The following is a 25,516-nucleotide window of genomic DNA, read 5'->3' on the forward strand; positions in this document are numbered from 1 at the left end:
GCGATGCACATCACAAGCAATCCACTAAAGAGATCAAGACAGAAAGAAATCTCATTCTTTTGTATAGCCAGGCAGATACAACCCATGACATACATGTTCTCAAAATAATAACGTGTTCTCAAAACAATGACTTGTTCTCAAGTAAGAGAACTTGACAGCACCATTTGGTACACATAGTTCTTCCCAAATTCACCTGGTAATCGGGGTGGCCATCTGTGTTGGTTAATTGCCTTTATCCAAAGGAAAACTCATATCTCTGTGACAAACAGGTAACAAACAGGTAACAATTTGAAGCCAGGCATGCAGAACAAACTCCCACGGAGACAGGGAGATAGTGGTGCTATTTCCGTTGATGTTTACATTCCAAAGAGATGGTTCTAAGGCCCTTAAGGAAAACATTCCAGGGTTGTAAAACTGGCAAGAGTCCTATTTAGGTGGTTTTTTTTTTTTTTTTTTTTTTTTTTTTTTTTTTTTTTGCGGCTGTCCAGTACGTTGATCCGAACCCTTGACCCTGGTGTCACCACCACCACAATCTAACCAAGTGAGCTAACCGGCCAGTCCCTATTTAGCTTTTTAAAATATTTACACACATCTCCAAGGGACAGAGAACAAATTTACAACTACAAGTTTTCTAAAGGAAATGTTCTAAGGAAAGGGAGGGGGGAAGTCCCGTTCCCTTTTGACACCAGAGAAAAGTCAACTTTTAAAAATTCCTGTTTCCCCTACCATCCCTCCACACGTTGACCGGCACTGTGCCCTATGCCAGGTCCACACTTCCCTCTTCACCTGGCCTCCTAGGACTAGTCTTTCAAAATTCTTATCAACTCCAATCCTAAAGGAAGCTTCCCGGAATAGTAAACCGCCCCTCCTGGTGCCAGACCCTCAGCTCCAGCCACGCCAGAGACCCGCTGTTATCAAAAGCTACGGTCTCTTAGAGCTGGTAAACATTGCTGATCATTTGGTCTGATTTCAACCCATTTCAAAGACTGTAAAACCGAGACAGAGGACAATCCTAAAAGAATTTTGGTCACTGGCCTAAGAAAGGTACTTAAGGATTTCCCTGCCCAGATTCCTAAACCCCTAAGGCCAGCCTCGAATGACTGAAAAATGCCCTTCTTTGTTTCTCCATGGCACGATTAGGGTTAAAGCCCTTGGCACGCAGGTCTCGCCCCGACTGCGCCTGCGCGTGTCAGGACGTGTGAATTTGCCCCAGACCCCGACGTTTCAGGCAGCCCCTCCTAATCCGGAACACAAGACACATTCCGCCGGTCCTGCCTTGACAGGCGTGATCCTAACCCAATAAGGATGGAGGGCTGAGTCCCGCAGAGCCAATGGCGAAAGTCCGGGGGGCGGTGGAGGCGGATTCTGTGAGGAAACAAGAAGACAGGCCCAAGATGGAGGCGGCGGCGGTTGTAGCGGCGTGACAGGTGAGGGCGGGCTTCGCAGGGCTCGGTTTCTGGAGCGGCCGCCGGGCATGGGCAGGGATCCTGGACCGAAAGCTCAGCGCCAGGATGGCTGCGCCTGGGCCCGGGCGCCCCCCGCCCGGAACCGGAGGAGTGGTTTGACCCGGGGCGAGACCATCGTCGACAGCGGGGGTGGGGTGGGTAGACAGGAATAGGCGGCAAGGCTGCGGGTGATGGTTTCGCCCGCCGCGGGTGGCCATGCGCCTGCGCAGAGCCAGAAGCCTTTCGGTAGGCGGGACCCGGCCGAATGGGGTCTGGGTTTGGATGCCTAGTGTCCCGATTCCTTATGCTCCCCTTAAGGTGTCCTGTGACCCTTCCTTACAACTCGGGGGAGTGCGTGGAGACGTGGCTCATTCCCAGGTTTCCTGATTCTGGATCAACGTCTGTGGATTCCCCGTTATCCCTCCTTAACTCTCCCCAACCTCCTTCCATGATCCCCCATTCAGTTTACTCCAGTATTACGTCTGTGGTCCCTCATTAGTTGTCAGGGAGTTTGGGAGCCCACCCAACCCTCCCCCATTTTACGTCCATTATTTTTCACCTCAACATCATTACCTTCCTCTTCCTTTCCCCAGTACAATGTCTGGCGACCACCATTATTCACCCTTCTCCCCATTACAGTCCCTAGCGACCCCTATCTCATCTGCCTTCAGCATAGTGTCTGGTGACCCCCTATGAACTCATTACAGAGTCTGGTGACTTCAGTTAGCCACCTAACAGTGTCTGTGATCCTACCACCAACATTACACCCCAGGGCTTAGGGATACCCACGGTGCCCTTTAAGAATTCTGTTTGGTGCAACCTTCATTTCTCCCAAACTAAGGGCAGTATCTGATAATCGTCCGTTTCCCATCACCCTGTCTGTGTTCTCCCTTACCACAGTATCTGGTAACTCTCCTTACCCATTAAGAAGGCAGGACAAAAGAAAAAAATAAATAAATTAAAAAATTAAAAAAGCCAAGACATGCTAATTACCCTGATTTGATCATTGACTATTGTATGCATGCGTTGAAAGATCACTCTGTACCCCATAAATATGTGTAATTATTATATGTCAATTAAAAGTCCTAGGACAGCCTGTTCATGCCCATCATGTATCCAATACCTCAGTGCAGTGTGTGCTGACTTCCTCATTATCCCCCAGCACAGTCTTGTGGACTCCTGTACCCTCAGGGCAGTGTGTGCTGTCTCCCATTGTGTACCCCGTTACCTCCCCCCCACCCCTGCAACCCGCACCTTGTGCTGAGAATCTGAGACCTTGGCACTCAGGAGCGAGACAAGCAACAGGAGGGTCTGAGCAGAGAAGGGACTGGATGGACTTCAGGTGTTAACAGGACCCCTTGGGCTGTTGTGTGGAAATTAGACTGTAGGGGGCTGCTGCAGGGGGTGACTTGAGTCTGGAGGTTGAATTTTATTTTGTCACCTACCTCTTTACTTCCAGATTATCGTTATTGGTCCTCTGAATTCCTCCTCTGTCTGCCTTCTCTAGGAGCCCCATGGCACCTGCCCAGCCCCACCTCAGCCCGTCTTGACAAAGTCTTAGGCTCCATGGAGCCACCACGGGGCCCCCCCGCCAACGGGGCCGAGCCATCCCGTGCAGTGGGCACCGTCAAAGTGTACCTGCCTAACAAGCAACGTACGGTGGTGAGTTGGGGGGCAAAACTGGCAGGGGTTGCGGCTGGACCCAGTTGTAAGTCTGGGATCAGAAGGGTGACAAGGGCTGGGGGAAGACCCTGGCAGAGGGGTGGGAGAGTCAGCTGGGGCTTCTGTAGGGTACTGAGGACCTCCACATGTGCATACACACGCAGGTGACTGTCCGGGATGGCATGACTGTCTATGACTCTCTAGACAAAGCCCTCAAGGTGCGGGGTCTCAATCAGGACTGCTGCGTGGTCTACCGACTCATCAAGGGGTGAGTGTGGCAGCCCCACGTCCAAACACTGGGTGCTGCACCTCCCAGCCCCTGCGTAGGGTCATCTGCTTCCTTCTGCACTATCCAGAGTCTCCCCTTAGCTCACTTACTCTGGGAGTCCATCCGCCTTGTGTTTCATGACTTCATTAGCTTGTTAGCCTGTAAGGTTAGCAACTCATTCCCTTCTTGGCCCCCATGTCCTCACCCTGCCCCATCACCTCCTCCCAGAGTTCATCTATTCTTTCACTATTTCAGTCATTCATCAGCTCTCTCCTTCCTCAGTTTCCCTATTCTCTGTCTGCTGAGTTGGGTCTTGCTGACCCTCCATTTATTCTTCTGTTCCGGGGTTCCTGAGTTTTTTTATTCAGTTCACACATTGCGTTTTATTTGTCGTCTCAGTGCCTCATCAGCTCCCTTTTCAGGGGCTTGCTTAGCGCTTATAAGATTTAGTGGTTTAAAAAAAAAAAAAAAGATTTAGTGGTTTTTTTTCATTTGCTTCCCACCTTGTGGTTAAGAGCATAGGCTCTTCACATCGCCCTGCCACTCATTACCCTTGTGGCCTTGGGCAAGTCACTTTATCCCTCTGAGCCTGTTTCTCCATCTGTAAAATGGGGGCAAGGATAGTGACTAGTTCCTGGAGTTGTGATGAGAATTAAACATGTCAGCTTTTACCTGGGGGATGGCAGGCTTGGAGAGACTTTTGGGGGTTCCCTGCCTCATGGCACCTGTATGGCCTCCCACTCATTCCCTTCTGTGCTCCCTGCAGGCGAAAGACTGTCACTGCCTGGGACACAGCCATCGCCCCCCTGGATGGCGAGGAGCTCATTGTTGAGGTTCTCGAAGATGTCCCGCTGACCATGCACAATTTTGTGAGTGCAGGGTGGATAGTGGGGCAGACTGTATGTGAGGGGGGTTCTTGACTAGGCCTCAACCTTCCCTGCTCTGTGGCAGCAGGTACGGAAGACGTTCTTCAGCCTGGCGTTCTGTGACTTCTGCCTTAAGTTTCTGTTCCATGGCTTCCGCTGTCAAACCTGTGGCTACAAGTTCCACCAGCATTGTTCCTCCAAGGTCCCCACAGTCTGTGTCGACATGAGTACCAACCGCAGACAGTGAGCCCGGCCTGGGGTGGGTGGGGGGATGGGAAGGACAGGGGCCCAGCCACAAGGCCCTTACAGACAGCTGACCCATGTCCCCTTGCTTTATACCCTTAATGCCCTCAAAGGTTGTACCACAGTGTGCAGGATTTGTCCGGAGGCTCCAGACACCACGAGGCTCCCTCGAACCGCCCCCTGAATGAGCCGCTAACCCCCCAGGGTCCCAGGTAGGGATGCCTTAGCCAAAGGGCCCCCAGATCTTTTTCTCTGGGGGAGAAAAAGATTGGGGGGGGGCCCTGTAGATCACAAGCCATACTTTGTTCATTTGTTTACTTAACGAATATTTATTGAGCACCTACAAGTGTGAGTAAGGGCATAGAGTTGTGGGACCTTGGGCAAGTCACCTAATCTCTTTGGGCCTTGGTTTTCTCATCTATGAAGAGGGGATATGACACTTTCTACCACATGAGGTTCTGGTAAGGATTAAATGAGTTAAGACATGTCCAGTGCTCAGAACAGGATCAGGTGGAGAGTAAATAACCAATTCTTTTTATTATTAATTATAAATACATATCTAAGCATCTAACTACTTTGTTAATTTTTTTGGTATAACTATGCTCAAGCCTTTCCATTTTGAAATATGTATTATTTTATCATAAATTACTTCCCTTTTATTTCTTTTATGTTAAGTATTTTAATACAATAACATGTCTATATTAAAAATATATTATTGCTCTAATATGTACATAATATATATTTTTTGGTGGCTGGCTGGCTCTAATATATATTATATATTTTGTAATGTGCATATTTATATGGTATATTTATGTTATATCATGTGTCATAGTGCATAATGTTTTTATGTAATGTAGAACATCATACATTTTTATATGTATAAAAAGTTAAGGTTAGGATATTATATTATTTTTAATTTGGGCATATGAGGATTAATTAAGTCTGAATTTCATTTCAGGATAGTGAAGGGAACATTAAGAAGTATTTTTGTTGGGCTGGCCGGTTAGCTCAGTTGGTTAAAGTGTGGTGCTGATGACACCAAGGTCCAGGGTTTGATCCCTGTACCAGTCAGTTGCCACAAAAAAAAAAAAAAAAAAAGAAGTATTTTTGTGGTGAGTTAGCTCAGTTGCTTAGAGTGTGGTGCTGCTGGCACCAAGGTCCAGGGTTTGATCCTTGTACCAGCCAGCCATCAAAAAAAATAAAATAAAAGAAAGTAACACTATCACATGTTTAACACACAACATTAGTATATGTATATCTTAAAACATTGTCATTTTAATGTAGATAGTTGATATATAATACATAATATTATTTGAATAGTACATGTAATTATAATACATGATTATAAAATGTTATCTGTTACCATTTCCCCACTATCTGTATGGCTTGCTATTCCTCCTGTAGGCCTTTGCTTCAATGTCATCTCCTCAGAGAAGCCTTTCCTGACACCCTCAGGGACACTTTCTGTCTCCTTATTTTGCTTTATTTTTTTTCTTTATTGCACTTACCACCATCAGACATGTCATGTATTTTTTATTTCCCTCTCCCCCTACAAGAATATCACTCCCACGAGAGCAAGCACTTACTTGTTTAGTCACAGTTTTATCTCCACCACCTAGAACTGTATCTGGCACACAGCAGGCACTCCATAAATGTTTCTTGAACAAATGAATCCTAGTGCTACCAGCGGATGTTCACTTTGCATGAGCTAAACGCCCGTTTCCGGGCAGTGGGGGGCTTCCTTGGTTCTCTGATTGATTCAAGGGTGAGTTCACAGCCTTTGTCCTGTCAGCTCCTGCACCCAGCACGGTGGCCCAGAGCACTTCCCCTTCCCTGCCCCGACCAGCGCCCCGCTCCAGCGCATCCGCTCCACGTCCACTCCCAACGTCCACATGGTCAGCACCACGGCCCCCATGGACTCCAGCCTCATCCAGGTGGGTGCCAGGGAAGACAGCAAGGGGACCTCTGGGCAGAGCGGACAGCTGTTCCCGTCAGCCCCCATGCCTCCTCTTTGACTCCTGTCTTCCTCCTTCCAGCTCACTGCCCAGAGTTTCAGCATTGATGGTGAGCCCCCTGTGCCTGCACCCTGTGCCCCCCACATGCTCCTCCGTGCCTCCTCTCACATCTCCACAACCGCAGCTGCTGCGAGTAGAGGTGGTGGTGATGGAGCCCCCCGGGGGAGCCCCAGCCCGGCCAGCGTGTCCTCGGGGAGGAAGTCCCCACATTCCAAGTCACCTTCAGAGCAGCGGGAGCGCAAGTCCTTGGCCGATGACAAGAAGAAAGTGGTATACTCAAGGGGGAGCCTTTGGGGGGTGACATAAGCCTAGTGATATGGGATGAGGGATGTGGGCAGGTCCTACAGATGCCACCTGTCTGGCCCACAGAAGAACCTGGGGTACCGGGACTCTGGCTATTACTGGGAGGTGCCACCCAGTGAGGTGCAGCTGCTGAAGAGGATCGGGACTGGCTCATTTGGCACCGTGTTCCGTGGGCGGTGGCATGGTGATGTGGCCGTGAAGGTGCTCAAGGTGGCCCAGCCCACAGCTGAGCAGGCCCAGGCCTTCAAGAATGAGATGCAGGTGCTCAGGTGAGGTCGCACTTGTGCATGGATGGGGAGGGGCAGGCAGGGCCTTGGCGCCCCTCTGGGAAAAGGCCATGCTTGGGTGCTTCCTGGATGTCACCTGCATTTGCGTTGTGTTAGAACTGTCATCCGAAGTGTTTCTCTTTCAAGGGTGGCCTTTACTTTCCCTTCTAGAAAGTGGGTATGTTTAGAGGACCTCCAATGATGCTGTTTGTTTGTGTTTGGGGTAATATTGGTATTAATTAGTGGCTATGCCTCCAAAATGGGGGTCTTGTCATTTGCCTGCTGTGAACTGGGTCTGGGTGTAGGCCATCAGTCACGTTCTTATGGGCACTGTCATGAAGAGCAGCGTATCAGTTCCCCACAGCACCAGGAAGCCTTGTGCCCGCCCCTCCTCTGCAGTACTACATCGGTAATAGTCTGTTGACTGTGGCTCGTTCTTATTAGTAATTAGTTATAATAATGCCTTAATGTAAGGAACAGTATTGTTAATTATAATCATAACCATAATCCAATCATTGTTTAATTATTCTGATTGCTATAATTTACATGTAATTAATGCTATGTTGATTCATTCACACTGAGACACCCATGTGTTCACTTTTTGCCACTGTAGTTACCAGGTAGCGTAGTACTATATACCTATATCCTACATAGGTCTTACTGTCTAGTTTCTGCCACTGCTAGGGATGCCAGCGTGGGCTTTTCCCCTCTGTCAAATGGGTACAATTATGTTACAGAGTTGATGTCATCATAATTGCTGTGCTGTATTAGTATTTATCCTCATAATGGATGATGCCACAGTAAGAAAACTTTTATTCTCGGTTCCTCTCTGTTACATGGCAGTGATTTGAGCATGTTGTTAATTTGTACTCTGTTAGTATTTTAAGCATAGTCTTACCACCATAGACCCTCCTGTGCTCTTTTACCCTCTCTGACCTGAGCAAAACTGTGGCACGTCACTGATATTTGCATTTGGTTTACCGTTGTAACTGTGGTCAGTGCTTCTACAAGGGATGACGGGCTGGCCACTGAGTGCAGTTGGTTAGAGCACAGCCTGTAACACCAATGTCAAGGATTCAGTTCCCCGTACTGGCCAGCTGCCAAAAAAAGAAAAGAAGGATTGAAGGCTTTCTTATAAACTAGAGTAAAATTGATTCATATGTGATAGTCTCCATGGGATAGGTCCAGGCACCCAGGAGCAATAACAATGACAGTGAAATTTTCAGAGCACTTGCTGTGTGTTTAGCCCTGTCCCAAGCTCCTTACAGATTGTTTACTTATGTACTCCTCCCAACACCCCTATAAGTTAGCTTCTCTAGTTATCACAGCTTTACAGTCGAGGAACATGAGGCCCAGAGAGGTTGAATGTCCTTCCCGAGGTTGCACAGTGAGTAACTGGTGAAGCCTTTATTTGAATGCAGGATATAACATGACTCTAGACTCCCAGCTGTTTACCTCTAAGCCTCTCATTGTGATTAACAGGCCATAATCATCATGTCACCAGCATTTTAATCCTGCATTTATCAGTATTATGTTGATATATCAATGAAGAATGTTGGCATTCCATTTTCTCTTCTGTAAAGTGGTCTCAGGCCCAGGTAATGGTCAGAGTCAGAGGTGGGGAGGGTGTTAATGATTAGAGATGCCACTAGCAGGCAGAGGAGTCAGGGCTGTAGTCCCTTCCTCCTGCTTTTGTTGGGAAACTCAGATGAGGAAGCTCAGGACTTAAGCCCCCCAGCAAACAACTCACAAATTCATGGGATCTGGCAATGGTCTGGCCCCAAGCGCCCTGAAAGACAGGTGAAAATGAATGACAGAAGAAGGCATTGAACACTGCCATTCCAGATGCTAGTAAGTGAATGACAGTCGCTGTTTTTCCTCCTTGCCCTGACACTGCTCTTCCTGCCTGCAGGAAGACCCGACATGTCAACATCTTGCTGTTTATGGGCTTCATGACCCGGCCAGGATTTGCCATCATCACACAGTGGTGCGAGGGCTCCAGCCTCTACCACCACCTGCATGTGGCCGACACACGCTTTGACATGGTCCAGCTCATTGATGTGGCCCGGCAGACTGCCCAGGGCATGGAGTGAGCCTCCCGGCCTGGGGACTCTGAAGGGGGTGGGGGAAGGGGGTGGGCTGCTGAGGGAGCCCCCAGCCAACTGGTCGCCTGCCTCTACCCCCACAGCTACCTCCATGCCAAGAATATCATCCACCGAGACCTCAAGTCTAACAGTATCTGCCTGTTCCTGGGCTGGGGGTGGGCATCAAACAGAATGATGGCTTAAAGGGATAGCACTTTTGAGGGGTATCACCTGGCTCCTGGCCAGGTGGCAGAGCTGTGGCTGGTAAGAGGGATTTATTGGGGGTCACTTGGTCAGAGTCTGAGGTGTGATAGTTGTGGAGGGCATTAGAGGAGTTCCTAACCAGGGTCATAGGCATGGCTAGTCTGGGTGTCATTAGAGGGGCTTCCTGGTCAGGAGTCACAGCAGGGCCAGGTGTGGAGGGCATTAATTGGAGCTCCCCACCCAAGTCAAGATTGTGGATAGTTTGTGTAATGTTGGGGGGCTTCTGGTCAGGGTCAGAGGCATGATTGGTGTGGGGGCATTAATGGGAACCTCCCAGTCAGGGTAAAAGGAGTTCCTGTAGTGGCCCTTGACTCCAGCGGACATCTTCCTACATGAGGGGCTCACAGTGAAGATTGGCGACTTCGGCCTGGCCACGGTGAAGACGCGGTGGAGTGGGGCCCAGCCCCTGGAGCAGCCCTCAGGCTCCGTGCTGTGGATGGTGAGTTGGGCCAGGCTGGATGGGGGCACATGGGTTGGGGCGTGGGGGACCAAGTGGGGATGGGGATGCTTGTGCCAGGTGTGGGTGTCTGGACTGCTCGTGTTTCACCTTGTGTGGGTGGTTTCGAGTTGTGCCCAGTGTGGTCAGTGGGATCTGGGGCTATGGGTCAGCCATTGGCTGATGCCCCTGGTCCCCCTGCCCGGTTTGGCCTATTGAAGGCGGCTGAGGTGATCCGTATGCAGGACCCGAACCCCTACAGCTTCCAGTCGGACGTCTATGCCTATGGGGTTGTGCTCTACGAGCTTATGACCGGCTCACTCCCTTACAGCCACATTGGCAGCCGTGACCAGGTGAGCCCCACACCTTACCCACAGTTTCCTGGGCTGAAGGATCCCCTTAAACCTTCAAACTCTGGAACCCGTCCTTTGTATAGACCAGGAATGCCATACTTTCCCCAGAAACCTAAAATTTTCTGGGATGAGAACTCCCAGAATCCTCTGGGCTCCAGACACCTTTAATCAATCCTCTGGGTCTCCCACGCCCAGACTCCCCTCCTTCCTCCACATCCATAATCCTCTGGGACTAAATCCTCAAAGTCCAGAGTCCCCTGAATCCCTATACCCAGAATCCCCCTAGGCCCCTAAACACCCAGAAGCCCTCTGGATCCCTAGATACCTACAGTCCCCTGCTCTGGGTACTCAAAATCCCCCAAGTTCCCAAAGCCCAGAATCCCATTTCTCCCAGAAACAGTATTCTGGTGTACTTCCCGAATACTCATAGATACCTACAATCACCAAGCCTTGTGCATCTGGCAAGCTTCGGGGCCCTGGCACCCACAATACTCCAAGCCACAGACTCTCACAGTTCTCCAGGTTCAAGGCCTAGAACCTCCCAGGCCCTCAGAAACCCAGCATTGTCTAGGCTCCAGATACCAAGTCTTTGGGCCCCGAACACTCACAGTCTTACAGGTCACATGGATGCATAGATCTCTAGGCCCCAGACTCCCACAGAAAAGCAAGCTCCGCCCAGACTCAGAACTCCATGTTTCCCCGAGCATTAGTACTTTCCAGGCCCCTGAGCCCCCTAGACAACTGTAGACCCATAATCCTCTGGGCCCCAGATACCTACAATCCTTGATACCCCCAAACTTAAATCTCTCTGTTCTGCAAGCAGAGGATCCTCCCAATCCCTGAGGCCCAGAATCCTTTGGACCCCAATACTCAGAAAACCCTAACTCCCCGAAAAGCAGCCTCCTAAGTCTCTCAAGACCCAGAATTCCCTGGGCCTCCCAACCTTGACCCCAGATCACCTCATTTCTGCCCCTCCTAGATTATCTTTATGGTGGGCCGTGGCTATCTGTCCCCGGACCTCAGCAAAATCTCCAGCAACTGCCCCAAGGCCATGCGGCGCCTGCTGTCTGACTGCCTCAAATTTCAGCGGGAGGAGCGGCCTCTCTTCCCCCAGGTGGGTCGGTAGGAGGGCTAGACTCCAAGGCAGGGGCAATCTGAGGTGGAGGCAGATGTGAATGTGAGCCAGGGTCGAGGCTCAGAGGTGCAGTGTGTGTGTGTTTCCCCATTAGGCTGGGGTCTGGGGTTGGGGTGCCCATGAGGCTCTAGACACCCCTCCTTACCCCCACGTGCCCTCAGATCCTGGCCACGATTGAGCTGCTGCAACGGTCACTCCCCAAGATTGAGCGGAGTGCCTCTGAACCCTCCTTGCACCGCACCCAGGCTGACGAGCTGCCTGCCTGCCTCCTCAGCGCGGCCCGCCTCGTGCCCTAGGGCTCCCCCAGCCACTGGGGAGCCACTCCCAGCCCACCACGCCGAGGAGCCTTGCCCACCAGCCAGTCAATGTTCCGTCTCTGCCCTGATACTGCCTCAGGATTCCCCAGCCCCCACCCTGGGAGATGAGGGGTCCCCGTGTGCTTTTCCACCTCCTCTGGAATTGGGGGACCCCCAAAGACTGAGATCCCTGCTTCTTCCATCATTTGGTCTCCTCTTAGCTTTGGGATACTTCTAAGTTTTGAGAGCTCCTCCATCTCCAATGGCTGGGATTTGTGGCAGGGATTCCACTCAGAACCTCTCTGGAATTTTTACCCGATGTGCCTTCCACTGGATTTTGGGGTCCCCAGCACCCCATGGGGATTTGGGGGGGTCCCCTTTGTGTCTCCCCCGCCATTCAAGGACTCCCCCCTCTATCTTCACCAAGAAGCACAGAATTCTGCTGGGCCTTTGCTTGTTTATTTTGTTTCCCGACTCTTCTCTTGGGGTTCAGAGCCGCTGAGGGGTGGAGGTGAGTCCAGGCAGGAAGTGGAGGTTGAGGGGAGGTGCGGACCACACAAACAGCGTCACTGCACGCATCACCACAGGCGGCACGATGAACGAGGACCACGTATGCCAAGCACGGCACAAGAGGAGGCCACGTCAGTCACAGACACAGACATCACGGCAAAGGTGGGGAAGTGGGAAACCACTGGCCTTCCATGTGCAAAGGATTCTGGGAGGTTGGGTGGAGTTTGCATATTTAAGACAGCTGTCAGAGGCAAGAAACTGGGGAGGGGTCCCTGGGGGAACCGAGGGGTCCTAGAAGTGGGAGGAGCTCCCGATGTGCTGAATGGGGTTGAAGGGAGCAGGTGAAGGGAAATCCTTGGGGGCTAGGTAGTGGGTGGCCTTGAAGATGTGGATCTCCAGAGATATCCGTGGAAAGGGGCTCAAAGGTAGGGTTCTTGAGGATTTGGAAAATTTTGATGGGGAACAAGGTGTGCTGGAGAGATTTGGGATGAGGAATAGGGTTTTCCAGGAATTTTAGGGCTCCAAGAGGGATTCAGTGGTGTTAGGGCCAGAAATGGGTTGCCTGGTATTTGGGAGCTTCCAGGAAGGAAAACGCCCTCTGGGGGGACTAGGAACAGAGGTCTTTAGGAATTTGGAGGTCCTAAAACTGAGAAGTAGATCTTGAGGTGACCAGACGTGGGGTTCTGAAAGGACTTGGGAATTCCAAACGTGAGAATTGGATTTAGGACCAGGAGTGAGGTCTCTCGAGGGACTTGGTCATTTTGAGGAATGAGAAGTGGGATCTTGGAGAACCAGGAGAGGGGTTCTCAAGGTATTTGGAGATTCCAAAAGTGAGAAATGGATTCAGGGCCCAGAGAGGGGTTGCCCAAGGATTTGGGGGGTTCTCAGGGTGGGGTGTCAGTCGGAGAAGAGGCTGGCGAAAGACTTCCTCAGGCTGCGGATGGTCTCAGCTTTCACCTCGTCCTGGCTAAGGCTGGGCCTGGGCGGGGCTGGCTCTGGAAGGTTGAAGGCATTGGTCAGAGACTGGGATTTGCTAGAGAGAGACAAGGTGGAGGCATGGGAGGAAGGGGGGAAGAGGAAGGGGAAGAAGGGAAGAGAAACACAATGTTACCCCAGGCCCAGCCCCAGCCCTGCCCCTCTGATCTTGGGGCTGTGCCTGTGAACTTCCCACCCACCACCGTGGGCCTGGGCCCTGATGGGTTCTCAAGGCTGGAAGGAATCAGATGGAGTGGGTGGAGCCCTGGGCCAGGAAGATGGCATCTGGGACAGGCTGGGAGAGTTTAGGTCCAAGATGAAGAAGAGTGGGATTAATGGGAAGAGTCCTGGGCTCTTCTTTTCAAATTCTAGGCAAGTTTGGTGTATAGGGGAAGATGAGCAGGGAGGTTTCCAGTCTATGGGTGAAGGAGTCTAGTAGGCAGTGGGAGGGGCTTGGGCCAAGGACTGGCTGGTACCAGGCAAATCAGTCTAAGGGGAGGGTGCATTTGGGTGGGGCAGGGAGGACTTTTTAGCTAAGAGGGAGGTTTAGAGTGGACCAGAAGAGCTAGAGAGAGGATGGTGTGATGATTTGGGAGGAGACAGATAGGCCAGAAGGATTTGGGTGGACCAGAAAGAAGCCTAGACTGTTGAGAAACGTGGGGGTCGACTGGGAAGAGTGAAATAATATAAGGACTACGAATCGGGCCAGGAGGAGTTTGGGGGGTTGGTTGGGAGGAGAAGGGTGAGTTTGTCAGGGAAATCTGTGAGGTGGGCTGGGAGGAGGATTTGCTGGGCAGGGGCCACTGAAGGTGGGTCAGCTAGGCACCTGGGATGGCCCTAGACGGCCTGGAGGAGGGCTTTCCCAGGGCCCATTGGGAGGAACCTGAACTGAAAGCAGAGTATCCCTGGGATTCTGGCACCAAGTCCCTGGGATGGAGTGGCAGAACCTCTCTGGTGGACTGAAAGGAGTGACAGCTTGGGGGAGAGGTTTGGCTGAGGCTGGAGAGTTCTGGGGAGCCCTGAATAGGACCTGGGTCTGAGGAGCATGGGACCCAGGGCTACCCTACAGGGGCAGGAGCCTGCTTTGTAAGCAGCAAGGTGAGGGCTGCTGTAGGGGTCCCCTTACTTGAGCTGGGGATGCGGGGGTCCCCCGGCAGCGGCAGTGGCGGGTGGCGGCACATCCTGGCTGGGTTTCTGGGCCAGCTGTGGCTTGGTGGGACGTCCTGCAGGGCCCGGGCCGCTGGGCCGTGGCTGCTGCGTGGTGGGTGGCCCAGTACGGGGCATGGGACCTGCCTGGCTGGCCTGGCGTGTGGGGCCAGCAGGGCCTGGGGGTTTCTGGGGCGGGCCCTGGCGCTGCTGCCCACCTGGTGGGGCCCCCGAGGCCTTTGGCGGAGCCGGACCAGAGACAGATGTCTGACGGGTAGCCTGTGGGGGGCCTGCCTGGCGCTGGGGAGATGGGGAGGCAGGGGGGCGGGCCGCTGGAGGCGCCCCGGGGCCTCCTGCCACTGGCCGGGATTGGCGGCCTTGACTCTGGGTCAGGGCTGTGGCCTGAGACGCAGGCTGCTGGGGCGCTGATGTGGGACTTGGTAGGCGCTGGGGCAGGGGGCTGCCAGCTGGGGGTCCAAGGCCCGAAAGGTGCTGCTGGCCCTGCGGGGGTGGGCGCTGCTGCAGTGGGGGTCCCTGGCGCTGGGGGCCTGGGCCTGGCTGTGGAGGACCACCTGGGGGACGGAGAGAGAGAGCACATATGAGAGCCAGCGAGTGAGAGGTGGGGGGCTTCTGGGATGGTAGGGCTGAGAGAGCTGGCCCCACACTTACCCTGTGGTGGGGGTCGCTGCTGAGCAGGGGGCCCCGCAGGCTGCTGGGAGGTCTGGCGGCCCAAGGGCAGGGCCCCTGGGGACGGCGTCTGTGGCAGAGGAGTGGAGCAGGAGAGGTTAAAAATAGTTACCCACCAGTGGAGCATCAGCCAATGAGAATGACATGGGTTCCCTTTGTACTGGGTGTTGCCCCATGTGTGGCTGAGCTGAAGGGATGTTGGGACTCACCCACACCACACTCAGGGGTCGGGAGGCACTTGGGGAAGTCAGGGTAGCAGCTATTAATCAATTTTTTAAAACATTCAGCACTTGCAGCCACATGTGCATAAAGGTGATGCTGTTCACTACTGATTAGCAGTTCGATGGCATGGCGAGACCAAGGGCTGGCCTCCCTGCCATTAGCTCAGCACCAGGGGCCTGACCTGGCTGTGGGAGCCCCTGCCAGGGGAGGCATCCCGCTGCCGCTGCCGGGGCAGGGCCTGGGCCATCTTGTTGACCACAAGCTCTACGATGAGCTGCTTGTCTTCATCCTGGTGGTCACCAATGAGTGGCATGGAGGAGCCCACCACCTGGGAGAGGAAAAGGGACCCAGTGAGGGGAGAGGTAGGAAGTGCACACGAGGTGACAATACTCACATGCTTTCAGGCAGCAAAAGGCATGGCGACTGCAAGGAAGCAAGCTCCAGTTTCTAAGAGGTGCTGACTGCACTGCGAGGAAGGCTTGTCTTTTACAAAATACCTTACAGCTTATGAGGTACTTTAGAGCAGGGGTCAGCAATTAGGGCCCACAGGCCAAATCTGGCCTGCCACCTGTTTTTGTATGGCCCATGAATTAAGGATGGGTTTTATACATTTTAGTGGTTGAAAAAATCAAAAGATTTCATGACCTGTGAAAATGATATGAAATTTAAATTTCAGTGTCCATAAACAAAGTTTTACTGGAATATAGCCACACTTAGGTTTTTGCATATGGTCTATGGCTGCTGTTGCTGAGTTGAGCAGTTGGTTACAGCAGAGGCTATATGGCCCACAACGTCTAAAACAGGTACTGTCGGGCTATACAGAAAATACTGATCCCTGTTTTATAGTTTGCAAGGCAAACCTTTACTGTTGCCTCAGTTCACAGACTGCTAAAGGTTACTAAGTGCTTTGTCATTCATCAGGATGTCTTGATTCACAGAGTACTTTAGAGTTTAACAAGCGTTTTGCCATTTACCAAGGGCGTCCAAGTTCAGAGAGCAGTTTAGAGTTTACCTGGTGTTTTGCCATTTGCCAGGGATGTCCCAGCTCACAAGATACTTTACAATTTACTAAGCACATTGCCATTCACTGAGGACCTTCTGAGCCATGGAGTGCCTCACAGTGTGGAGTGCCGCTGCCATGTCTCTGTCCTTCCCTCTGTGCCCTACCAATTCTTGGGTGCTCCCACCTCAATGATGTGATCCCTTCCGTCCTTGCCATGCAGCGCTTCCACTGCGCAGATGTCCAGTCCCCCAAAAATCTCAGAGCACGTATCCACCCACAGCTTGTACCTGCCAAAATGAGGGGCAGGGAAGCCTGTCAGTGCCTTGCTCAGCTGGCCCCACTCCCACCCTTCCTTCCCCTCCCACCCTGAGTTCAGGCCACCCACCTGTCAGACATAGCAATCTGCTCAAGCATTGCAGAGCCAGTGTTGGTCTTCCAGTTCCCTGACACTGACGTTCTCCTGGAGGACAAGGACAGAGAGGCTCAGGGAGGCCTGGGCTGCATGGACAGGGCGGGGAACCCCTCCCTGGGTCTTGGTCCTTCCACTCACATGTAGGCCTTGTAGTTCTGCCCAATCTTCTGGACACGCACATCGTATTTAGCGTCAATGAAGGGCTCGGCAGTGGCATATGTCTTGGTCAGCGCCACAACACTCGCAATATCCTGGAAGTCATGCTGGTTGTCCACCTTGACCTGTAGGGGTGGGGGTAGGGATCAGGGCCTGGTCAGAATGAGAGAGTTGGGGTACCTGGGAGGCATGTGCACATGACACACAGGGGAGGCGAGTACACAAAAGTAGGTGGACATGCCAAAGCACTCAAGCATGCGTGATGGTGGGTCTCCTGTTTTGTGCATATACAAAGTTGGGTGTATACAACTCTGTGAGCCTACCAAAAACCACTGAATTGTCCACTTTCAGTGGGTAAGTTGTATGGTGTGTGAATTATATCAATAAAGCTGTGACAAAATCTGTTTGTGTGTCCAGTATACACATGGGCATCCAGACACAAAATCAGTCGTACATACAATATACACACATACAGAAGCTCAGACACACTCAAATTACAAGCCTGCTTTCTACATACACACAGAGACAAAATCAACTGTATGGAAAATATGTAAGACCCAAGACCATGGAACAGAAGATCACATTGTGTGGGTTTAACACAAAGGCATGTGTGTACACACATACACAGTGCGGGATGCCCTAGCAAAATAACAGGACTCAAAATTAGCTGAATGTACGCTAGAAAGATGGACCAACAAAACTGGCTGAAAATGAGAAAAATTCAAATAGAGATACCTCAGGACACACAATCACATAGAATTGCTGGTGCGCATCGAATACACAAATACACATCTCCCTACATGTGCACAGTGCCAGGAGCATGCACCGTACATACACACATGCCCACACACCCCAGCCGGGGACTCACCTTGCCCATCCCGGAGTGTGCATGCCCCATCTTCACAACCACAGGATACGTTGTGCTGCTCAGCTGGTGGGAACAGAAGCAGAGGAGGCCTGGTCAGGGCAGGAGGACCGACTGCCAGGGGTGGGGGTGGTGCTGAGTCGTCCCCAACCAGTGGGAGCCACATTATCAGCCATTCCCAGAAGAGGCAGGTCAGAGACAGGCAGACAGCAGTTGGGGGTCACACAGTACCTCTGAGTCCAGAATCAAACTCAGAGCCTTGCCTGCCTGTCCTTCCCTCCACCCCTCCAAGTCCCAGACTTCCCGCCCCTGCTTTCCCAGGCAGAGGCATGGGATAAGGGTGGGGGACTTTTCCGGAAAAAAAGAAAGTTTGTTTTTACAGTGAATGGATGATAGGTGAGTGTGTGCATGCTTGTGGGGGTGTGGTGGTGAGAATGTAGCAACTAGATCCTCAGCCAAGCTTTGTAGGTAAGCCTCATTCACACACACGCACGACTTATAGACACACACAAACACTGAGAACTCAAGATCTACACAGCCAAACCCAGAGGTGCCCATGCACGTTGAGACCAACAACCAACACAGGCTCAAAGTGCATCTCGCTCTGGGGCTGTACAGAGCCCCACAGTAGTCATTCAGCCAGCAGGTGCTCATAGCATGTGACAGCAGCCAGTTCTCATGAGCAGCACACACTCAATGCTCTTAGACACACATCAGCACTTTTGGGCACAAACACAGACTCCCTCCCCTCACCCAAACCAGTCAGAGGGACACACACAACACAAAGGATTACCTGTGCAATACAGAGGCGCACGCAACTCTCCAGGCACGCACAACAAAACTGGACACATAGCACTCACAGGCACACACACAACGCTCCTAAGCACATGCACTTCTAGGTATTCACATAACTCCGAGACCCATAATACAGACCCACACTGCACCCCTGGGCACACAAAAAGTGTATGTAGACACACACACACACACACACACAACATGCCTTGCCATATATACAACACAGAGAGACATACACACAACTGGAGACAGCCACAACTCTCCTAAGTATATAGACAATACTGGGAGCACACTCACACATTCAGGACAGAAGGATACCTGGTCTTCCCCTACCCTGGGCAGGGTAGGGAACTGGGTTGGATGACCCCAGCCCCCGCACAGTACATATGCATGCAGGGCTTCTCTGGCCCTTCCACCCCTCCACCCCCCCACCCCCCGCACCCCTGCTGGCAGGGTAGAGAGATGGCATTCCCGGAGGGGCTGCTTGGGCGGTGGTGGTTCCCAGTTCCCGACAGGCACAGGAAGCCCGCAGACTCAGGGTGACCAACTGACCTTCAGGCCTCGCCCTCCCTCTGCACCCCCCCTTCCTCATTTCCCAAGTGACTGGCGTCATTATGGTGGGCTGAGAGGCACGGTGTTGGGACGGGGATTAGAGGGGCCCTCCAGGCAGCATACCAGGGAAGCAGTGCCAAGGCATGCACGTGACATGCCACTCGGTGCACACAGAGGGGAACAAGGCATTCACCATCACATATGCAACCTAGAGCCGCTTCACCGAGGCAGATTCACAACTCCCAGAAGCAATACACAAAGCACACAGCTCTACACAATACTCAGGAACACACCCCACTCTCAAGAATAGACATACTACACACGAGGGGTGCACGCGCAACTCTCAGAGGCAGAAACACACCAGAGAGCTGCGCGCACACACGCATAGCCCCACCCCCCAGGTTTCTAGGTCCCTCTTTTCATAAGCTGTACTTGTTTCCTCTGGACCTGAGCCTGAACACAGCGCTGTGTAAGTGTGTGTATGCAGGGAGCTGTGGACTCTGGGATCCCCTGCAGAGCCCTAGATTTGAATCTTAGCTTCTTTTCCTAAGACCATGTGGGACCCCAGGCAGATCACGTAACCCCTGTCTTGGCCTCAGTTTCCTGATCTGTACAAAGGGCACAATCAGGCCCAAGCACTTGGTATGCTGTGGGCATTTTCAGGTGTGCCCTCTGCACATGCCAGCTGGACCCCACAAATCCCCACACCCATCCAGCTCCCCAGATGGTCACACACCCAGATACCCCTCTATGAACACCCCCTCCCCCTGGTTTCAAACCTGCACAATAACCTGGATCCACACAACTCCTTGCATGTAAACAGTTGGCAAAACTCTGTGCTGACTCAGGTTTCAGATCAAAGAGCTGGCGTCAGAATCAGGGTCAGCAAGGGGGGGAACCAAGGCAGGACTTTCCCTGCCCTCGCTTCTCCCTCCTCGGCCAGCCACTGAGTTACTCAGCCCCTGTCTCACTCACTCTCACTCCCCACTTTCACAATCAGCTTCTACACATTTTTGTTTTATCTCCCTTCCTCCCTTTTTTGTCCCCCCAACAGAGCCATTTCTTCACTTTCATTCCTGGTCAGGTCACTCAACCCCTTCGTGTCTCAGTTTCCTCATCTGTTTAATGAGAATATGAACCATATCTAACTCAATGGGATGTTGTGAGGAATAAATTAGTTATTTCAGGAAAAACGCTTAGGATGGTATCTGGCACACAGTAAGCCTCAATCTTCAAAAAGTATTGGGTACTATTATTATTATTGGTTTAATGTGCTTTTGTTTACCAATATTAATGAACAAGGAGGTAATCAGTATTGACTGAAAGAAATAATGTACATACAAAGACTTTAGAACAATGCCCACCCCGTTTTTTTCAGCAGGTGGCGGGTACAGGGATCCTAAACCCTGACCTCGGTGTTACCACACCGCGCTCTAACCAACCGAGTAACCGGCCGGCCCTAGACCAATGCTTGATGCGCAGTAAGCACTCCGTAAGTGCTGGTAGTTTTTGTTGTGGTGTTGTTATTGAGCTAACCTCCCTGAGTTAATCAAACAATCAGCAAAGGGGTAATGGAGAGTGAATGAGATAATTTACACAAAGATCTTAGCGCACAGTATGCAGTTAGTGCTCAATAAATGGCTGCCACCATCCACTACCATCATCATTATTATTGATTTGTCCTCCCTGAATTAACCAAGGATGTTAATCAGGACCCCAAGGGAAGATTCCAGCATCATCAGGAAGCTGGTGGGCAGGGATTGCCTCACCCCACTCCCCACCAGGGGTGTGGGTGGGTTGGTTGGGGAAAGGGGCAGGGCAGGATGGGGTGGGGATCGGTTTTCTACTGACTCACGAGCTTCTTTCACCACCATTCACCCCCCTCCCAATGCTTGCCAAGACTGTCCCACGCCTAGGTTACGATCTTGGCGCCAGTTAGCTAGGTTCGAATCCCAGCCATGCCCTGTGAGTCTGGGAAAGTTCTTCAGTCCGTCACATTTCCTCATCTGTAAAATGGGAATAATACTGGCACCCACCTCAGAGGCTTTCTATGAGCTTTAAGTGAGATAAATTACGCTGAGTACCGGTACACAGTCGGTGCTATTTAAATGCCATTTGCCTGTGTTTTTTGAGAAAGGTTAAGACCAGGCTCTGGCTCCCGGCCACCTGAGTTTCAGCCTCAGTTCTACCACTTATTAACTCTGTGATCTTGGATAAGTCCCTTAACCTCTCCGTGCCTCAGTTTCCCCACCTTGTATTCCTCCCTCATTCACCAGCCTTATCTCCCTCCACTGCTTCTACTTAATTTGTTTCCTCTCTGCCACCCTTGAGCAGAATGTCAGACATACCAGGAAAGGGATTTTTGTGTGCTTGGCACACAGTAGATGCACAACAAATGTTGAAGGAATGAACTAATTCGGGCTTCAGCCATGGGGAGCGGGTGATTGGATCAACTCTTGGATTGGGGGGAATCCTGCCTATAAGCTCGCCATTGAAGCTGCCTGGGAGGAATGGGGCACGCCGTGGAGATGGGGGAGGGGGACTCAGGGAGAAGTCCAGCGGGGAGAAGGGGAGGAGGGTGAATCTTCCGTCCGCCCCTTGGCTTCGGCGCTGACGGTGGGCGGATGAGTAATGCATCCAGGAAGCCTGGAGGCCTGTGGTTTCCGCACGGCTGCCGCCCCCGCCCTACAGCCCCGCCCCTCGCGTGGACATTTATCTTGTAGCGCTCCGGTTCTGCCGCCATCGCCTCTGATCCACCGCCTAGAGAGACACCAGAGGTAAGCTGGGCTGGAGCTGGTGCGCTGCCCACTTGGCCCGTCCGTTCCGTGCCGGGTGCCCGGCTGCTCAGCCTGGCCTGCGGGTACGAGGACCCTGGGCTGGCCAAGGGGGAAGAGGGCGGGGGGCTGGAACTGCTCCCGGACCTCGACAGTCCAAACTCCCTCAGCCCCTGACATCCATCCCCAACTGCCCCAAACCCATGAGCCCCTAATACCACAAATGCCTCCCAACCTGCCAACCCCCCCACATTCCTTCATTGTCCTCTAAGTCCCTATCCCCAAACCCCGCAGCTCCCTAAACTTCTCTAGCTCCCAAATCCCCCAAATTCCTCAGTTCCCAACCCCCTAAACCACAAAACTTCCTCTGCCCCCAAATGCCTGAAGTACCCCCATTGCCTTAAGCCCCCAAATTCCCCAACCCCTTGAACCTCCAGACTCCCCCAGCTCTCTAAACCCCCAATCCCCTCCAAATTCCTCAACCTCCCTAAGTTCTCCCAGCCCCCTATATCTCTCAATATGCACAACCCCTAAACTCCCAACTTCCCCCAAACTCCTTCAGGCCCCCAACCCCAAATTCCTCACCCTCAAACTCCTCAACCTCCATACTTTCCCAACCCTCTTTGATCATCAAACTACCCCAGCCCCCTATTCACCAAATGCCACAACCCCATAATCCCCCAGCTCACCCAGTCCCCCAAATCACTTGAACTCTGCAAACCCCTAAACTCTCTAACTCTCTAAACCTCTAAACTCCTCTGGGCTCCACAACCCCCTTAAAATCCCCCAATTCCCCAACCCTTCAAGTCCAGAGTCAGTCCCTTAATTCCCGTCCAGGCTGCCCAGGTCAGCAGATCAGTTGGGCTGGGGGGCCGCCTGACATCCTTCTCCTCCACAGAACCCACCATGGCCCCCTTTGCGCCCCTGTCCTCTGGCTTCCTGTTGCTGCTGTGGCTGGTAGCCCCCAGCAGGGCCTGCTCCTGCGCCCCACCCCACCCACAGATGTCCTTCTGCAGCTCTGACGTCGGTGAGTCTGGACCCCACCCTGCCCATACACTCTACTTTGGCTCCCCTCTCAGTCCAGTGGGGCTGGCGATGGGGTCTACCTCCAGAACAGTTCTACTCACCCCTGCACTTACTCTGCTTTAGCCACACCGGCACTCTCACGCTGCCTCAAGTACACCAGGTCCAAGCCCACCTCGGGGCCTTTGTGCTGGCTGCTCCCTCTGCCTGGTACACTCTTCCCCCTAGGTATCCACATGGGTGGCCGCCTCAAACATTACCTTCTCAGGGTGGCATTCCCTGACCACCCTGTTCAAAATTTTAACCCCTACCTCCTAGTATTCCTGATCCCTTGTTAAAGAAAAATTATTCAATGATACCCGTGAAAGCACAGTAAGTTAGAGTTTATTCAGGACCATCATGATAAGTATAGGGACCACTGCAATGGGATTTTGCAGTGGGATAGAGAGATCAGGCTCACCTCCGAATACAGCATGGACAAGTGTAGCTGAAGACAGGCCAACGTGATCAGAGATTACTTGAGGATGGAGGACGAGGAACCTGATGTGATCAGATATCAAGGGGGGGGGGGTGAGGGTGACTTAGCAGGGTTCTAGCTAAAACTGGATTTTACAAGAAAGTGCACAGATAGGCCTTGGAGAAGGTTCAGGAGCCTGCCTAAAGTTTGGTCAAGCGAAGAATCTTTGTCACCCCCTTACCCAGCTCTGTAATTCCCCATCACACTTAATACCTTCTAACATTCCATATACTTATTTATTGTGTTCTTAGTCTGTCTCCTCTTGGCTAGAAAGTGAGCTCCGCAAGGGAAGGGATTTCTGTGTTTTGTTCACTGTTGTGTTCCTAACACTCAGAACAGTGCCTGGCACACAGTAGACGCTACAAAGTATTTGTTGAGTGAATGAACAAATGAATGTATGAAAAAGGCTTAAAGCGGTGCCTGGCAAAGAGTAGACAGTATATAGATGAATCAATTAACAAATGTGTAAGTCAGTGTCTGGCACCCAGTAATCCATATTTACATATGTGCTTTGCTGGTATTATTTTGATCTTTATTTTGTTTTTATTGGTTCATGCAGCCCATTTAACTTTTTTCACCTCCTCTCCTGCAGTCATCAGGGCCAAGTTTGTGGGGAGCGAAATCAACCAGACCACCTTACTACAGCGTTATGAGATCAAGATGATCAAGGTAGCCCTCCTGCCCCTTCCCCAGCGGTTCCTAACATCTTCCTCCTCGTCAAAATAGAAGCCTCTTGCCATCGGTTGGCGAGGAATTTGGCTGTGCTGTGGGGATGCTGTATGACTTCAGGGAAGAACGTGGAGTGGGAGGATTATGTCAGTAAAAGAGACTCTTCCCCTCATCCATCAACAGATGTTCAAAGGGTTCGACGCCTTGGGAGAGACCGCTGACATCCGGTTTGTCTACACCCCCGCCATGGAGAGCGTCTGCGGATACGTCCACAGATCCCAGAACCGCAGCGAGGAGTTTCTCGTCGCTGGTGAGACCCCGCCCCCTCGCCCTGTGCCACGCCAGCCGGCCCGCAGACGCTGCCTAGCAACCGCAGGGGGCGCGGCTCGGAGGGACAGGGTCCCCTGTGAAGTGCCCATCGCCCCAGTTTCAGCCAATCAGAAGGCCGGGCCTTTGCCCAACGGGGTCTGTGCGCCAAAGACACCAATCAGGCGCCATCTTGCCCCTGGCCCAGCCAATCAAAAACTGCCTATTGGTTTCCTCCCTGCCTCCAGGAAAACTGCAGAACGGGCACTTGCACATCACCACGTGCAGTTTCGTGGAGCCCTGGAACAGTCTGAGCTTCGCTCAGCGCCGGGGCTTCATCAAGGCCTACGCTGCTGGCTGCAAGGAATGCACAGTGAGTGCCTGAGCCCCGCCCTCCACCTGGAGATCTTTCCTGGGGTCTTCGCCAAACCGTGGGCTTGTTTCTTGGTTCCTCTGGCTATTCCTTGTGCCTGTGGCTGCTCCCCAAACATGAGGGCTGTCCCTGATCTCTCTTGCCATTCCCCCAAACTGTTCCCTTGGAAATTCTGGAAGTTCCCTTGCCCCGTGTCTGATACCTTGGGATTGCCCATTCCCTGGACCTTCTGGCTGTTCCCTGTCCCTCTGGCTCTCCCTTGTGACTATTCTGTAGTCCCACTGTTTCTGAACCCCTGGGGATTGTTTCTTGCTTCCCTAGAATGTCCTCCAAGAACCCAAAATGCTGTTCCCTAAACCCAGTGACTCTTCCTCAGCACATCTGATTGTTGCCCTGCAGCTCTGACTGTTCCAGATACCAGGGAGCATAACATTGACCTTCTGGCTATTCCAAGACAATTTCCTGATGGCCCTGAATGTCCTTTGACCCCAGTGACTGTCTCAGAGCCCCACTGGCTATTCCTATGCTAAAGCTCCCTACCTGCCAACCCACTACTGCCAGTTATTCCCTGCCCTATGAGACAATTCCCCAGGAGACCTGCCTGACTGACCCCCAGTGACTTCCCCAACCACCATTCCAGGACATTAATCCTTTTGCTGGCTTACTGTCACCCCTGCAGAGCCCAATATCTGTTCCCCCAGTGGGAGGAGTTGTTCTTGGGAATGTACTCAAGATGGGGTGCCACCAAGTCTCCCCAGCAGCCCAATGCTGAAAGCTGAGGAGGGGAGGGCTGGCCGGTTAGCTCAGTTGGTTAGAGCATGGTGGTGATAACACCAAGTTTCAGGGTTAGATACCTGTATGGGCCAGCCGCCAAAAAAAAAAAAAAAAAAAAAAA

The 25,516-nt window shown here is 52.2% G+C and overlaps 3 protein-coding genes across 3 annotated transcripts in view; 2 read left to right on the top strand and 1 right to left on the bottom strand.

Moving 5' to 3' along the window:
- Positions 1-1,351: 1,351 nt before the first annotated feature.
- ARAF (A-Raf proto-oncogene, serine/threonine kinase) lies at positions 1,352-12,082 on the top strand. The gene is made up of 16 exons (XM_008577376.1): positions 1,352-1,427; positions 2,953-3,107; positions 3,272-3,375; positions 4,142-4,244; positions 4,330-4,484; positions 4,598-4,696; positions 6,277-6,418; positions 6,521-6,548; positions 6,624-6,769; positions 6,869-7,071; positions 8,981-9,157; positions 9,257-9,303; positions 9,737-9,855; positions 10,074-10,205; positions 11,185-11,319; positions 11,502-12,082. Exons 2-16 carry the CDS (start codon positions 3,012-3,014, stop codon positions 11,634-11,636), a joined length of 1,821 nt encoding a protein of 606 aa, XP_008575598.1. The 5' UTR covers positions 1,352-1,427; positions 2,953-3,011; the 3' UTR covers positions 11,637-12,082.
- The window catches only part of SYN1 (synapsin I), a 45,028-nt gene continuing 31,588 nt past the window's right edge, over positions 12,077-25,516 (bottom strand). The window contains exons 7-14 of the mRNA XM_008577386.1: positions 17,616-17,678; positions 16,730-16,872; positions 16,565-16,639; positions 16,364-16,466; positions 15,358-15,504; positions 14,937-15,024; positions 14,248-14,839; positions 12,077-13,179 (exon numbers count right to left, since the gene is read on the bottom strand). Coding sequence (XP_008575608.1) covers positions 13,044-13,179; positions 14,248-14,839; positions 14,937-15,024; positions 15,358-15,504; positions 16,364-16,466; positions 16,565-16,639; positions 16,730-16,872; positions 17,616-17,678 — 1,347 coding nt within the window. The 3' untranslated portion in view covers positions 12,077-13,043. The remainder of the gene's footprint in view (positions 13,180-14,247; positions 14,840-14,936; positions 15,025-15,357; positions 15,505-16,363; positions 16,467-16,564; positions 16,640-16,729; positions 16,873-17,615; positions 17,679-25,516) is intronic.
- Positions 21,652-25,516, top strand: part of TIMP1 (TIMP metallopeptidase inhibitor 1) — a 4,460-nt gene continuing 595 nt past the window's right edge. The window contains exons 1-5 of the mRNA XM_008577375.1: positions 21,652-21,736; positions 22,632-22,760; positions 23,866-23,942; positions 24,126-24,252; positions 24,497-24,621. Of these exons, the coding sequence (XP_008575597.1) occupies positions 22,640-22,760; positions 23,866-23,942; positions 24,126-24,252; positions 24,497-24,621 (450 nt within the window). The 5' untranslated portion in view covers positions 21,652-21,736; positions 22,632-22,639. The remainder of the gene's footprint in view (positions 21,737-22,631; positions 22,761-23,865; positions 23,943-24,125; positions 24,253-24,496; positions 24,622-25,516) is intronic.

Source organism: Galeopterus variegatus, unplaced genomic scaffold, assembly GCF_000696425.1.
Source record: "Galeopterus variegatus unplaced genomic scaffold, G_variegatus-3.0.2 Scaffold1504, whole genome shotgun sequence".
Taxonomy (NCBI): domain Eukaryota; kingdom Metazoa; phylum Chordata; class Mammalia; order Dermoptera; family Cynocephalidae; genus Galeopterus; species Galeopterus variegatus.

Excerpts from the sequence above, each read along its gene's own strand:
- ARAF (XM_008577376.1), top strand. The coding sequence starts at position 3,012 with ATGGAGCCACCACGGGGCCCCCCCGCCAACGGGGCCGAGCCATCCCGT. Across the intron at positions 6,549-6,623 it reads CCAGAGTTTCAGCATTGATG|CTGCTGCGAGTAGAGGTGGT; the intron begins GTGAGCCCCCTG and ends CCACAACCGCAG. Across the intron at positions 9,158-9,256 it reads CAGACTGCCCAGGGCATGGA|CTACCTCCATGCCAAGAATA; the intron begins GTGAGCCTCCCG and ends CTACCCCCACAG.